The 16,709-nt window shown below is 42.2% G+C and overlaps 1 protein-coding gene across 1 annotated transcript in view; it reads left to right on the top strand.

Moving 5' to 3' along the window:
• Positions 1-15,935, top strand: part of LOC139288519 (cadherin-4-like) — a 207,182-nt gene extending 191,247 nt beyond the window's left edge. Inside the window, exons 11-17 of the mRNA XM_070909829.1 lie at positions 1,106-1,362; positions 6,614-6,756; positions 11,526-11,765; positions 12,343-12,579; positions 13,715-13,854; positions 13,948-14,112; positions 15,729-15,935. Coding sequence (XP_070765930.1) covers positions 1,106-1,362; positions 6,614-6,756; positions 11,526-11,765; positions 12,343-12,579; positions 13,715-13,854; positions 13,948-14,112; positions 15,729-15,935 — 1,389 coding nt within the window. The remainder of the gene's footprint in view (positions 1-1,105; positions 1,363-6,613; positions 6,757-11,525; positions 11,766-12,342; positions 12,580-13,714; positions 13,855-13,947; positions 14,113-15,728) is intronic.
• The last annotated feature ends 774 nt before the right edge of the window (positions 15,936-16,709 follow it).

The following is a 16,709-nucleotide window of genomic DNA, read 5'->3' as shown; positions in this document are numbered from 1 at the left end:
TAACATCACCATCAAACACCATAGACACAAGCATTGTGGCGGCAATCATCATCTGCCTATTTAGAAATGTGCCAGCAGTACCTACTATTTGTTCTCTTTTTTATTTCCTTGCTTGTTGTTGTTGTCATTTTAACCTGATCGTGTAGTGTTCATTAGGAGAGCGCGGAACTGTCACTCTGGTTTAGGCTCAGCCAGCAAAGCCCCCTGTAGAGTACACATACACACACACATAAACACACTCACTCAAAAGGCAGGGCCATGACAGCACCCTATGAATAGTCTAAGCTTTCTCGGGACGTGTGTGTGTGTGTGTGTGTGTGTGTGTGTGTGTGTGTGTGTGTGTGTGTGTGTGTGTTGGTTAGTCGTTCAGAGAGAATATGGATCCAATTCATCAGGAGACCACTTGACACGGCATCTGTTCATTCATCATGTCCTTTATCATCAACAAGGCTCAACACATATTTGCCAGACACAGGCAGAAAGACAATTGATGACAGGGGTTTTAACACTATAATCAGCATAATATTTATAGTACCCCCCCATGCTTCAAAACTTGACATGGTTTGCTCATAAAAAGTAATAATCTCTGACTAAACATCATGAGACAAGGCTTTATTTTCTGTTTTCTTTACCTGTAAATCAATAATTAAGACTGCAGTTTCAAGTAAAGAATGTATTTATTTTTACATAAACATAATAATGACAAAAATAAATACAGTCCAGAACAATAATAACACTGCAATAAATACCTTATAAATACAGTTTATAATTGCTGTAATTTGTGTAGGGGTTGCACTTGATTGTATGAGAGGTGTTTATTTGTATGCTGAATTTTCATATTTAGGTACGATGTTGAAAATATGTGAAACTTACAGAGTAAAATTCTAACAAATATGCACAAATGTACATATTTTAGTGTGCAAATATGACTATGGAGGATATTGGTGCAACACTGCTGATGTATGCGGTGCTTAATTTGATCCCTCATGCTGGATTTCATTATCTACAAACTCTTACCAAGAGAAGGACTGAAGGCGAACAGTTTTATAATGTTGAAACTACTTGAATTAAAGTCTACTGCCATTAACCTCCTTCCTTCTTCCAGCCAGTAGACTTTGAGATGAACCGTGCCTTCATGCTGACGGTGGTGGTGTCCAACCAGGCCCACCTAGCCAGTGGCATCCAGTCCTCACTCCAGTCCACAGCCGGGGTCACCATATCTGTCCAGGACGTCAACGAACCCCCTTACTTCCCCACGAACCCGAAATCCATCCGCTTTGAGGAAGGTGTCCCCACCGGCACCAGCCTGACGACCTTCTCCGCCTCAGATCCTGACCGACTACAGATGCAGCAGATAATCAGGTACTGAGTGAATACAAAAGATCAGACTTCAGAATAGGAATCCTAATCGGGCTAATTCTGACATTTTTATAGCATGCCATTAGGTTAATTTTCTTCTGGTGCAAAATCATTTTACACATGGTCAGTCTCTAGACCCAGAAAAGTATTGTCTGATTGAAGCCTGGCAAGCTGCATTGTAAGTACAAGCTTGGCAGAAATCCCTCCATTTGCACTAACAGCATACTAAAAAGCCTCTTGGATAGGTTCCATGTCAGTAGTTAGGGGTCAGAGTTCAACAAGGGGACTATATTTTGGCATCACCCATCTCTCAAAGTCTCACTGCGCGAAGTTTATGAGCCAGCACAGAACTCTGAGTAAGGAGGGTAAGGTTAATAGGGAGCAATAGCCTCTGGGGTAATCAGAAGTGTGTGCATTCTGTAGGTTGCATGAGCACACACATGCAGGTGCACACACACAGCAAGAGAGAGAGGGAGAACGGGAGAGATGGAGGAAGAATATAAGAGAGAGAGGGAGAACGGGAGAGATGGAGGAAGAATAAAAGAGAGAGAGGGGGAACAGCTGGCTCGAGCTCAAACGCCTGACACAGCATTATGTCCACCTGCAGTGTTCTTTCTCTGCGCTAAGCCTCTCTGGATTTTAAATGTAAACCAACCTTTAAATGACCAGCAGGCCTTTCCTCAGTCCTGCTGTCAACCTGACAGTGGCAGTGACTGCAGGTAATCTATGAAGTACACTTTGCTGCGTATTGATGTTGCAAAGAGACAGCTTTAGATTAGGATCACGTGTGTTTCCACTCGTGGTCATATGTAAAATGTCCCTATAGATTATAGAGAGTGTATCAGTGTTATTCATAACCGGTTGATAATACGGCTGTTTGCTGTGACATTAATACCACCTCCTTTCCAGCCCTCACACTCCAACAGCCCCTTCCTTCTCCTTTTCTCTGGGGAAAAGATCTAAACAAATTTCCCAGCTAATTTCACAGCAAATGAGAGTAAATTGGGTGTACATTATAATTTAGGAAGACGCCAAAGTCACCAGCTGGGCTCTCTCTCTCTCTCTCTCTCTCTCTCTCTCTCTCTCTCGTCCTCTCTCCCTGTTGATTTCAGTTTCACCTGTTTGGTTTCCTCCCTGTTTCTTTTCCATGACCTGTGCAAGACTGCAATACTTTACATGTTGGAATTAAGTTAGCCTTTTACAAGCATGCTGTGGTCTGTCATGGTCTCCTTAACACAAACACAAACCAAATGTCCTTCCCCCGCTCTCACCATGCGAGGAAGCAGGACTGTAGAGATGGCAAATCCGCCACCTCATTCATTTGGATCCATCTGGATAGGATCACTATCAATCCCCCCTGCTTTACACCAGTTCCATAAAAGGTATCTACTCTAGACTGTTATGCAAGGACACTAATCACAGCTGTTCCCTCCGTCACTTGAATTCTCATTATTCTGGAGAAACAGGAATTCAGGGATTCAGAATTAATTCTTGCTAATCAGTTAAAACCCTGTACTGTGTTTGCATCACCCTATTAAACTTTCATTTTGGAACTGATCTCAGTGTGCATACCTCCAAACCCCATCAATCAAATACTTAGCTGACATGTCTGTTTGCATGGGGGAGACATTTAGATATGACACCACAGTTTGTGTTACATGTAATTTATGGCGCTCGTCTTTGCATATGACAAAGAACTGTATGTCTTTGCAAATGGATGGTGGAGCTACATAAAGAGAAGAGAGACGAGGAGAAGATTTAGAGGGAGCCGTAAAAGTCGAAAGTAAGGTGAAAAAAGACCTAAGGGACTGTGGAGGGAGGTGGAAGGGAGCTGAGGGTGGTGAGCTGACTCAGGGTCAAGGTTTTAACTTGACAGGTGCTTATCAAAGGAGGGACAGACTGACAGTGTCCTGTTGGGGGTGGGGAGGAGGCAACGTGGACAGGAACAGGGCTGGGGGAATTGGGGAAGGGGGATAGTGAGGCATCATGCATCACCTGTCAGGCACCTGACCAGTAAGGTTGAGACATGGGAGTGGAGACACTGGCATAAATGATTACCCAAACCGGCTTGGCTAAGCTTGAGACATGCATTTTTCATCCTCAGGGTCAGGGGTTTGAAAAATAAATGTCATACCTCTCCCTGCTGCTTGCTAAGATCACTAACCTGCCAGTCCTAATCATACATCCAGCTATACTCACACACCAACCAAGTCCCAAATGAGAGAAACCTTCAGGTAGGGGAGAGCTCGGAAAAAGTATTGGAAATAATAAACAGGAAGAAATAGTGAAACTAAAACAGCACTAGAGTAAGCAAGAACTGGTTACCTTTCCAAGGAGACCAAAAATTGGCATACAGCAGCACTTCATTAAAAAGTTAGTGATGGGGACTGCCAATTGCACACAGTAATGTTGTTGACAGTTTGGGACTTGTAAACAAAAACACTGGGCACTTTCACAATCATCATTCTAATGGCCAGAGTAGCCCTGTAGTTTACTGAGCGCTATTAGAAAAAGTGAAGTAAGTGAAAAAGACTGTTAAAGCCAACCACATTCTGCCCCTAACTTATCTGGAGTTTTCCTTCAGAACAGAACTAATAATGCAGTGGATTGTCTATTCAGTGTGTTGGAAATTAGCTTGGCTGCAAAGACTGTTCATTCAGGACTTCATTTGCTTCATATAAGGTCCATTACATCTGCACTGAGGGCTGTTTAGGAGACTTAATTAAAGTGTGGTGCTGGACAGAGCACACTGCTTTGTGAACAAACCTTTGTGTTATGGCTTTTATCATCAGAGAGCACACAGTCACATATACTATCACGCAGTGTGGCCGGGAGAGAAAAGGTGGTATTTTACAGCCATTGTGGAGAAAAAACTCTTGCACCATTTTCTACTCTCTGTTTTCGCATTTTTATCTGTTCCTGATTTTAAAGGGTCTTCTCAATTTTCCTGTAGTGTCATAGCCACGCAGATAATGTTGGTTATATTTGGTGAGGTTCTGAAATTGAAACTGAGAAGTTTTTTTGCTTCAACCCCAACACAGTGGAGATAAACAGAATTTATTTTGTGTCGCTTATATTTAAAGGAATAGTTCGGCATTTTGGGAAAGGCAGTTATGCACTTTCTTGACGAAAGTTAGATGGGAAGATCAATACCACTCTCATGTCTGTGCTCTAAATATGAAGCTGGAGTCAGCAGACAATTAGCTTAGCTTAGCAAAAAGACTGGAAGCAAGGGGAAACAGCTAGCCTTGCTCTGTCAAGAAGTAAAAAAAAGAAACCACCTACAGCACCAGCACCTCTAAAGCCATTTAATTAACGTGTTATGTGTTGTTTTTTTAATTTTGTGTATGGATTAAATAAACAAGGTGTGTCGTGTTAATTAGTGAGCTTTAGAGGTATTGGTAGGCTTTTTTTCTTTTACTTTGGACAGAGCGATGCTAGCTGTTTACCCCTGGTCCCCATCTTAATGCTAAGCTAATTGTCTTCTGACCCTAGGTTCATATTTAGCGTACAGATACGAGAGGAACTGTTGGCAACAAAACGAATAAATGTATTTCCCAGAATGTCAAACTATTTGTTTAATACATTCAACAGCATGCTTTTTTCCAAGAACAATGTTCCTGGTATTTTGGTCAACTGACCCTTTAATTTCCTTCTGCACAGTAAAACGTGCACCAGCTTGTTTGCCCTCCACTGGAAAGACATTCAGCCCAGACAGAGAGAGTCAGTTTGGCATGGCAAAGACAATAGAGATGCAGTTGGACACAAAATAGCAGTAGGTATCAAGTCAAATCTTAATGAGGATATTAAAACCAGATCATACAGCCATGCTGCTACTTCCGAATGTCACCTCTCCCTATCCCTCATTCGCTTCACACCCATTGCTGATCATTTCCCTCACTCTTTTATCCCACCCTCCCACTGTGATGGACTCACTGTAGTCCTGGTGGCGATTTCACAGTCCGCCAGTTAGTGGCGGTGGGCTTGGCTCGCCTGTGTGAAACTGTCTAGAGTGTGGGAATGTCATCTCTGTGATCCCCTTCCCCGCACTGCGCTATGCCTGGGATCATGCCCACTGCCTGCTGGGAAAATCCCACCTTCCTCACTGCAGGTAAGAGATTATATTCTCTGTCCACCCCCCGCCCCCCAACCCATCCCCTCCTTACCACCACCCACCCCTCCAGGCTTTAATTCTGCTTCATGTAAGTGGAAAAGCACATGCCGTATTTAATGGTAATAAACAAGTGAGCTGTACATTGACAGTAAGTACACTACAATTCAATTAATATAAAAGCAAGGTTAAGGTCAAATCCATTTCAATTTTGATGGATTTAAATGCTGGAAGTGTATGTCACAAAACAACATGGCCTTTTTCCCCAAACTGACATTCAGTAAATGAAATCGGATTTATGTAGAAACCTTGTGGTATAAGCTCAACGTGTCACATGTCCACAGATGATGTTTCACACGCGAAAGTGAGATTGCAGCCAAGGGGGGGAGCCGTTGATGAACTCTGTATCACAGAGGGAATGAGGCAAGGATGAGGAGATACAGACGGGGATAAGAAAATGTATGAATACAAAAGCACAGCAAGATGAGGTGAGGCGGCACGGGTCGAGACAGATCAGATAGAATTGAAAGTGCGGAACGAGCCAAAAGCTACAAAAGCCCGAGAAACAAGAACAGTTAGATCAGAGTGAGATTGGGATTCAATCCTGGAGAAGATCCCCTGTTCCTTCCCTGCCCTTTATCCCAGGGAGTGTCGCCACCTGCTACCACATCCACTTTCCTTTTTGACGATCAGTACCAAGATCCTATCATCCTGTCTCCACTCTATACACACTTAACCCATACACACACAGGAACATTTGCAAACATGCAAGCACTAAAACATGCATGTATATAACCCTGTCAGGCAGTTTAGCCTTCCCCAGCATAAGCAAACACTTCCTAGAATATGTGCATGCAACACACACCGGCAGTTGCAGCAGTGCTTAACTAGGGAGGTAATTGACTTCAATGCCTGGTACACAGGGGTGAAAAATGAGGTGAAATTGACTGTAGGCTGCAGGCTCTGGAGGAGAAGTCAATGAAGAATTAAACTGTGTGAAGGTCAGGCTGTTGTGATTTTGTGAGTGTGTGTATGTGCAGGCAATCTATGTATACACAGACACAAGAGAAAATTTGCAAGTGCTTGTAAACACGGGAACGCTAGCGCTAACTTCTCCATCGATCTGTCCTTGTGTGTCTTTAGGTATTCAAAGCTGAACGACCCTGCGGACTGGTTGTCCATCAACAGAACCAATGGGCAGATCGTAACCACAGCAATGCTCGACCGGGAGTCTGTCTACGTCAAAAACAATATATATGAAGCCACATTCCTGGCAACAGACAATGGTGAGAGCCTCTTTTAATACACACGTTTCATCCTTCCTGTGTACTTTTTTATTTATGTCCTCATTCCCACATGTTTTATCATTGCTGCACAGTTCATTCAGTTCAAAGTTTTATGAATGAAATTACTATCAAAATACACTGAAATAACATTCAAAATATTAGTGGATTTGCGGAAAAAACTTTTTTTGAGCCATTGCTGTTTTTGATTATGGAGATGCTATCATGCTACCTTCTCTTTTCTGAATTCATTTACAATTGATCATTTGTACACTCATCATGATATATATCACAATGTTGGCTGATCTAGAACACCTAGAATATAAACGCAGTTTTGATCATTTAGTAGATTTCTCTCTAGTAGTTTTAGTTTTTAAAATCCAGTAATTATGGTACTGGACTCACAGGACTGGCAATTTCTTAACAATTCTCAAAAAAGGAATCAGATTTGATAAGATCATTACCTGGTACGGCAGTATAATAAAGCACCCTGAATCTTGCTTTCAGTAATTTTAAAGCTCTTTCACATGGCCTACATCGAGCTTATGATGCACCTGTTAAAGCCCCAAACCCAACTGTGGACATGTAGGATGAGAAAATGAGTGCAACCCCTCAAACATAGTCTCAAGTGTCCTTGAGCAAGGCACTCACTGTTGATTCCAGTGGAGCTGGAGTTGAATGCTTGGGATGTTGAGAATTTGAATGATTGTTGAAGATGGTCCAATGTGTAGGTAAATACAGTTTAGAGTGAAAAACTTCAAAAAGGTTGCTTAATAAAAATGAAGACATTTGTGTGGATTTAGGGGGATAGAAAGACGTGGAAGCTCTGCAGCATTCAAGTGCAGTGCAGCTGGGTTAAAGTTAGAGAAAATCCCGGATTCACACAACTGGTCACACTCTTGATCCTCTTCTCCTTCTTATCGTCTGTCCATGACTGCCTTCTCCTTCCCTTTCTCACAATGTGGCATATATATTTGTTCTGCCTCAAAGTTGAAACTCAAGTTTAACCGAGCACAAACTCAATCACAGCAAACAAATAAGTTCACTTTTTCTCAAGTGGAAGTGAGTGCCTTTTCTCAAGTAAAAGGGGAATGCTTTTTCCCTCTCCCAAATTGCCTTATCAGTGACGTGCAGTGCACCTTAAATTGAGCTGGCTTTGAAACATTGGTGTATTTATAGGTGTGAACGTGTCTGAAGAATCCACTCATTTGAAACACATTTATGTGGGCATACGAGTGCGTTTCTGTACATTATTTTTTGCGATGATTGACAATGTTAGACACCATGACGGGTAACCTGCTGTGCTGATGGGAAGTGGCAGCGGGATTAGCAGTTGACTCTCTCCTGTTGTTTGGACTTCACAAACATCTCATTTACTCCCCTCTTTTTTCTTTCCCTGTCATTTCCTGGACGTCTTTCAATACGTTACCTATTTTCTTGAAGAACCTATAAGCCCTTTAGAAACTTTTTTTTCTCCACCTGACCTCTGTAAAGTGCACAGTTTAGGCAGGCATATTACTGCTGGTAATAGAACTGTGGCAAGTCCAAAAGATGAGAAGCCAGCAGTTCAAGTCACGTGTGTTATTGCATGTTTGTCATCAGTCTGACTATTTGGGTGTCGTTGGAGTGCCAGCCGTCATAACATGAGAGGGATTATGGTAAGAAGTCCTATGAGACATTAAGGATAGTGGGATGGGACATGAAGAGGTGGTGACGGCATGGTGAGAAGTACACTTGTATTGCTACCATAGTTTTATGTCTCCCCCCGACACAATCTGACTGCCTCAGACCCGTCTGCACACAGTTTTCCTCTTTCGACACCTATGGTGTTGTTTATGTGTTTGTGCTCTTCAAAGAACATATGGTAGGCTTGCTACAAGTCTTTTCACCATTCCTCACATCTCTGAGCCACCATCAAAAAAGGAGTTAATACAAATCCTTTTGAGGAATTTACACAAACATAATTATTTATTTAGCTGGTTAAAACCCACATAATTCTCCTATCAGCTGTGGCAAGCTGCTTCCACATGTCCCCCATACATGACTGGGATTAACAAAGCAACAGAATGGGAAAGCCTCTGTGTGTGTGTGTGTGTGTGTGTGTGTGTGTGTGTGTGTGTGTGTGTGTGTGTGTGTGTGTGTGTGTGTGTGTGTGTGTCTGTGTGTTTATGAACCACATGTGTTGTTGGTTCAGTATGTACATCTGTTTGATTTGCATTTAATACTGTACATTAAGTATGTATGCTTTTAACATGTGTGCAAGGAACCCCTCATGATATGATTGTTGGATAATATTTAAATAGTGACAATCAAGTCAAATGTTTACATGTATTTAAAGCTTTCAGAAGCTGTTGGTTAAAAATAACATTATTATATAACCTAAGGGATATGATATAATCATAATATAGGCCGTGATGTAATTATAGTATAACTATAAAGTAATGTGTTGTCAGAATGAGAAGAATGCAATGATTACTAGATTGAGAACTAGACACTTTTGAGTGCTACCACTGTACATAATTTGGCAGCTGTTGTTCACTTTTTATGTTAATAGTTCTGACAAAACTAGACTATTAAGAGAAACAAGTGAATTATATTTATCTCATCTATTTTATTCATCTCTAGACTATGAAACCTTAAACCTGGTCTTAACCCAGACTACTTTTCAGTTATGTATTTTTTTCTGAAACTCTAGCTGAAACTCCAGCTGAAACTCTACGAGATCACTGATCACTTGATAAATCTTTTAAATAAATTAAAGTTTATGTAGTAATCTACGATATTACTTGTAGTATTACCAATAACACAGAGCTCAAACTGTCAACGGACTCACTTACAGTCCCTGTGTTTAAGTGTGTCTCACTGTTCTTTTGGCTAATGTCTTGCTCTGTTGCCATGTTTAATTGGCAGATCTGTCAGCTTTGCATAAATCTTTGTAAATTACAGCGCCCTTATCTCATCCTAGAGATGGGCCCTGGGGTCGCTTGATTCCATCCAATGGCTCATCCAGTGGGGCATGCCGGGGAAATGACTCGTAATTGGAGGCAGCTAAGGGTCGTCACCCCCTGACACACACTCAATAAACAGCCCTGAGCTTTATACTGCTAAGCGCTCTTCTTCTTTTTTTTTTCTTCAGATTTCTCTGTGCCACATTTTCATACCACACATACACATTCATGCATTCTTCTCCCCGCTCTGCTATCTCGCTGTCTGATTCTTTAAAGTGTCTATTCTTAACTCCCAATTCTCTATAAATGCTGTCACTGATGGTCTGTTATTCTGTTCAATCAATGCAAAGGGCTTCAGGATTGTGTCTGCAGATGAGGTGTGTGTCTGTGTGTGTGTGTGTGTGTGTGTGTGTGTGTGTGTGTGTGTGTGTGTGTGTGTGTGTGTGTGTGTGTGTGTGTGTGTGCATCAGCGCATGTTATTACAGTCCAAAGCTGACAATATTGTAGTGAACCAGCACCTGCAATGGCTGCTTACAGTAGCATCAGACCAAATTTGTCATAACAATTTCCACAGACTTACAACTGATTCAACACTGGTTTAAAATCTATAATATCACAACTTTAATAGCTGCCGAATTAGCTAATTTATCTACCTAATTATCTGCACATCTGTATGTATAATAAGTCTATAATAAAAAGATTGTTGCTAAAATTATAAGTGGATAGAAAAAGCCTATCTAATGATACCACCAGTGAGTGTTCAACAGATTGCTTAAGTGAATATAGTCAGTTACACTTATAGGGCAATTTGATCACATTTAGTTACAAATTGAACTATTATTTTAAAAAAGGGGGCTAAATGACTGCAGGTTTAACGCAGTGAGTCCACGAACTTCAACCAGACAAAAATGATCTGTTTGGCTAAATCTGACACATTTCCATGGTAGAAAATTTGAGTTAATGAATGTATATTGTCTCTAAATAAAATACACTATATGGTAGGCTGCTATAGTCAATATGGGGAAATCACTACTGCTTTCATGTGGCTTTATTTGCTCAGGAAACAGTGTAACAATTAAGAACTTTGGAGATCTTCCTAAGGGTCATGGAAAATTGAGTGAAGTTTCAAGAGTGCTTATCCGTGAGCAGGGAGTCATTTTTATATGTATGTATCTAAGCATGCAGTGGAGATATCCTCTTAACACTAAAGCATATAGGCATGCAGTATGTGCATTTACAAGTGTACTTAAGTGATGAGAAAGTGTGTATGTGAGAATGGAGGACCGTGTGCACCACACTGAGAATGCCCCCTTCACCTGCCTTTCAGAAACACATTGTTGATATGGCAGGCAGAAGTGCCTTCATCTACAAAATCATGGATGGCTCTCCTGGTATTGTGTAAATACACACAGACAAGGACTTGTTTGATTGTGTTACAGTCATCATTATTGTACCTAAGCCCCCTCTGGGCGATTGGATATGCTGTGTCTGCATCTGGATCGACTCTGATGGGTTTGATTTGGCTGCAAGGCTGAAAGAGGAGCTGGAAAGCATAACTGTCAAAAGTATTTCTGTCAAGGGCAGAAATTATCCTCCAACTTAACAGCATCCCTACCTCTGACATCCCCATTGTGAGTAAACAGTGTTCCTTTCACCTCTTCTCTTGTCTTTTTGTCATCTTTCTTTTTATTCTCTTTCATTATTTGCCACCCCTCCATTGGCCTTAAACTCCCGTCTCTCTTCCCTCTCAATCGTCCCTTTCACACATCTTCTCTTGTCATCTTTTCTTCCCATCACGATACTATTTTCTCTCTCTGCTCCCAGGCTCTCCTGCAGCCAGCGGCACGGGCACGCTGCAGATATATCTGATAGATATTAATGACAACCCCCCGGCGCTCATACCCAGGGAGTCTCAGATCTGTGAGCGGATAAACAAGAACGTCCACGGTGTCAACATCACTGCCGCTGACGCCGACACAGACCCCAACGCTGGACCTTTTGTCTTCGAGCTGCCCAACTTCCCCACCAGCATCCGACGCAACTGGACGATTTCTCGGATCAGTGGTGAGGAGGTGTCAGCGTAGAACAACAAATGTTTGGCAAAACATATAGGAGAATTATCCCACCATTTATTACCAAACTTTATCAATTATTTTATAAAGTGACTGTGACCAACATCTCATCAGATGTTTTATCATAAAGCTCCTTACATCTGTCTTGCCCATGTGTACTATACTGTACACTATACTAAAAATAATTAAATATGGAAATAGTACTGGGAAATAATTCATGATTTCAAGCAAATTTAATTTAAAACCAACAAAATTAGTTGATGGGGTTTTTGAGTTGTGTGATGCACAGTAGTGGGATGCTGTTAATTGTGTTAAACAACAATTGTCCTATTTTACATGTAATTTTGGATACATTTGCCATATCGTGATAATGAAAAAACATTGTAATTGATACCGTGATATTGATTTCAACTATATTGCCTGGTCTGAAGTTTGGTCTGAAATAACTATTGAAAATTGATTGTCATTTTTACACCAGGTAGGAAATCATTCAAGTTTTATATTGAAACATGTGATGATTTTGCATCTAGTAACTTTCCTCTGTCCTCTTCATTCTCACCTCTTCACAGGTGATTACGCTCGTCTAGGGCTGCGATACCAGGTATACTTAGAGCCGGGGGTGTATGAGGTCCCAGTAATTGTGTCGGACTCCGGGAACCCTCCGTTGTCCAACAGGTCCGTCATCAAAGTGAAGGTGTGTCCCTGCGATGAAAACGGAGACTGCACCACTCTCGGGGCCGTGGCAGCTGCTGGCCTGGGAACTGGGGCCATCATCTCCATCCTCATCTGCATCATCATACTGCTCAGTGAGTGTCGGCTGTTCATATCGCATTCACCCACTGACACCTCACTACTCTCAGACGTGCACGTACATATATACAACATAAAAGGTTTAAGCTTCTCGTGACTGGCTGTCATTTGCCTTTCTGTCCAAAAAGTGCAGTTCAGGGTGGAGTCATTAAACATTCACCAGGCTACAACAACACGAACAATAGTTTGTATAATGGATTAAAGCCCCGACTGCTGGAATCCTCTCCAGCATCTCTTGACAAGGAGGTTTTTGTCTTCTTTCCCTGGTAGGGTAAATATCTACTGCTCTCTGTCTTGCCAGTGATTCATGCCACTGGCTTACTTTGCTGCATAGTTCATACGTATAGACAAGTCTGATAGGCAAATTAACCCGCAGCGGTCGGATTTTTCCAACATATTTTAAAATGTTATATTGTATCTGAATGATTCATTGTTTTCATTATTGCTACTACAACCAATACAAGTTTTTGAAGGAACCACATTTATTGGTTTATTTGTTTTTATGCTTATTTGACCAAGTAGAGCCCATTAAGTTTTGAAAGTTCTCTCTCAAGGAAGACAAAAAAACACACATGGAAGATACATAAAAGACAACAAAGGCACAAAAAGTGAAGTTAGATAATAATAATAAATAAAACAATGCTAAAAAGAAAAGAAAGACTCGAGGAGGCGTAAGGGAAATGGCACCAAACAACAACTACGAGGGTGGATTGCTGTGAAATTCTATCCCCATCAGGATAAATTGTAATACGTTTGGTGATCCCCTGATTTTTTCCTCTAGTGCTATCATCAGGTCAAAATATCTGCAGTATTAATGACTTCACCATCAGCCTCAGCTATTCTTATACTGTACTTTGTGCTAATTAGCATGTGGCCATGCTAACATGCTAAACTAAGATGGTGTATGGTAAACATATGCCAGCTTAAGATCAGCATGTTAGCATTCTGACTTTAGCATTTAGCACCACTATGTCTAAGTACAGCCTCACAGAGCCGTTAGCATGGCTGTAGTCTTAGTCTTGTTAATGACGTGGATAAAGTATTTCCTGATGTTGTCTGTTTTGTTTAGCCATGCAGATTATTGCAGTTTAAACCTGAAGTTTCATCATGTTCATGTGTGTGTCGGTGCAGGCATGGTGCTGTTGTTCGTGGTGTGGATCAAACGCAGAGAGAAGGAGAGGCAGACCAAGCAGCTGCTTATTGACCCTGAAGATGATGTCAGAGACAACATCCTCAAATATGATGAAGAGGGAGGAGGAGAAGAGGACCAGGTGAGATCCTGAGAGACACACGCCCATACACGCATGCTTTCTATGTTGACCTCCCGTGCCTACTTACATCTGTACGCCCCTGTGTTTGTGTAGGACTACGACCTGAGCCAGCTGCAGCAGCCTGACTCCTTGGAGCACATCATCAGCAAGCCGCCTGGCGTCCGCAGGGTGGATGAACGTCCCATCATCCCCGAGTCCCAGTACCCAATCAGACCTGTCGTGCCCCACCCTGGAGACATCGGGGACTTCATCCACGAGGTGAATACACACTCACAAAAGACACGCGCGCTACATCTCGCATGCACAAGAGCTCAGCCGTCATTAGATTGTTTCTCTCACAGCGTTCTGGCCTCTCACTTTCACTTTCCGTCGATCTGACATTTAATGTGATTACTCATTTCTGGATGCTGTTCAATATGTAAACTCCACTATGGCGATGGAAACAACGTAGAGTTTTGTTTTACTTTACAGCTGCTCTCACCGTGCCAGCTTTATTCAGGCACACACAAGCACACACCCATACACTGCCACCCACACACACACACACACACACAGCGTTGGCACACTGATGCGAGAAAATGCTGATTGACAGACTCGCGACAACACGTTCACACTCGAGAGGTGTTGGCAGCTGTTCAGCTTTGATCCATCCAGCCTTGACTCTCTCTCTCTCTCTCTCTCTCACTGTGTGTGTGTCCTTCTCTCTCGCTGTGTGTGTCTCTCTCTCTCTCTCTCTCTCTGTCACACACAAACACACATGTACTCACCTGATCCCGCTCCAGCAGTCTGGTAAAACACAAACACAGCAAACACATGGTGTTCCTGCCACGCACTGCACCCCTGGGGGTTGAGGCTTTTTAGGTTTCTATCCGTAGCATCTCTCTGTATTCCAGTAAAGTGGATGAAGTCCATTCTCTTCACCTGCCTAACCTTCAGGTCAATGGCCCTCATTTGTCATTCTAAGAAACAAGTGCAGGTTTGAGCTCCGGCAGAAAACATACAGACCTCTTCACATCTTATTCATGAAACAGTAACAAAATATTGATGGATAGAGTTTGATCACACACTTATAAATCAAAGTCAGAAACAAGAACTAGCCAATGCATCCCGTTACATGTGTATTTTTATACATCAAACACCCTCATTTATGCAGGCATAGTGACTCTTGGTGTGTTAAAGGGAAGGTTTCGTGCTTAAAAGTTCACCCTACATGTAGTACAGAATTCATTTAGGACGTTTTTAGAGATGTGTGTGATTGTTTCAGATGTTTTGTTGTGTCTTATCTCTCTTCTATTTCCTCTGCTGTACTCAGGTCTCTCTTGCAAAAGAGATCCTGATCTCAATGAGACTACCTGATTAAATAAAGGTTATGATAATTTAGGCCTACTGAGCTTTACCATAGGAAGTTGCCCCATGAAGCCTGCAGTGTTTAATCAGCCAGTTATGCTGCACATCTCCATAAAGAACAGTTTGTACTATTTATTAAAAATGCAAAAAATAAGTATACAGGGGATAGTATACAAATAAAACAGTAACAAAGAGCCAATGTCTTAAAAGCCTTTTTGTTAGTCGAATTACAAAGAAGTTTCACATATTGTTCAACATCAGGAAAACAACAAAATAAGCTAAATTTACATTTAAATGAGACGTGGGTGGATAATTTCTTCTGAGATGATAACCCTGATGATGTCACAGTGGTGTCATTTCTCTGCCTGCGTCAATTTTGACGTGTCCTTTTTTAAATCTGACTTTTGTGAGTACAATACTGAATTGCTGAGTTGACTTCCAACAACTTGCTGTTCCATCACTGATCATGTTTTCCACTGCAGGCATGTGAGTACTGACCACCACCCTTCCTCCTCTGTCCTGTTCAGGGTCTGAGAGCAGCAGACAACGACCCCACAGCTCCTCCGTATGACTCCCTGCTGGTTTTCGACTACGAGGGCAGCGGCTCTACCGCCGGCTCCGTCAGCTCACTCAACTCCTCCAGCACGGGGGACCAGGACTATGACTACCTCAACGACTGGGGCCCCCGTTTCAAGAAGCTGGCCGACATGTACGGAGGAGGGGACGATGATTAAATCTGCCCAGTCCCACATGCACACACACACACACCCTCGTCCCGTCAGCTGGCCTGCCATGCTCTGTCCCTCTAACACATGGGGCTATTACACCCTTATTGAACACACGTTAACAATGACATGTTCACACTGACCAACCAACCAATCAAATTACCCACCACAGAGGACCGGTGCCGTGAGTCACTTTCAGGTGCTCTTCTCAATCGTCTCCTGCTCTAAGACTGAAACGGAAGCTCTGAACTGCAGGCTTCTCATAGTTTGTATTTTCAAACTATTTTGCTTTTGTTTCATTTTAGGTTTTATGCTAGATGTAGGTTTTTAGTTTAGATTTTAGTAGTCAGATTTTGTTTTTCCTCTTAGTTTGTGTAGCTTTTTTTGTCCCCACTCCCCTTCAATTCGAGCCGTTCCCTACTCCTGAGGGTTTTCACTTTTCCCTCGCTGTCAGCCCCCGCCTGCCTCTCTGCAGAAGCTTTAGGTTGAGCTGCTTGCTTTGTCTGAGGGGAACAAAAGGAAAAAAAAAAAGAAAAGAAGAACACAGATATGAAAGTCCTTCTTGCACGGAGGGCCCTGGTTTATTCTTTCTTGAACTTGAATTACTTAGAACAGAAGCACTGTTGTTTAAAAAGTGCCTTCAGTGGTGCGTATTTTAGCAGACTCCCGCTAACTCAGGATTGGTTGCCATTTTCTGGGCTTACATGCCCCCATATGACCCCTGACCCTTTAACTCAGACCTTCCCTTGTCATTTCTATCGTCCTGCAAGGCTGTGGTAGCTG

The sequence above is a fragment of the Enoplosus armatus genome, chromosome 8 (assembly GCF_043641665.1).
Source record: "Enoplosus armatus isolate fEnoArm2 chromosome 8, fEnoArm2.hap1, whole genome shotgun sequence".
NCBI lineage: Eukaryota > Metazoa > Chordata > Actinopteri > Centrarchiformes > Enoplosidae > Enoplosus > Enoplosus armatus.
This window is presented reverse-complemented; position numbering and strand designations above follow the sequence as displayed.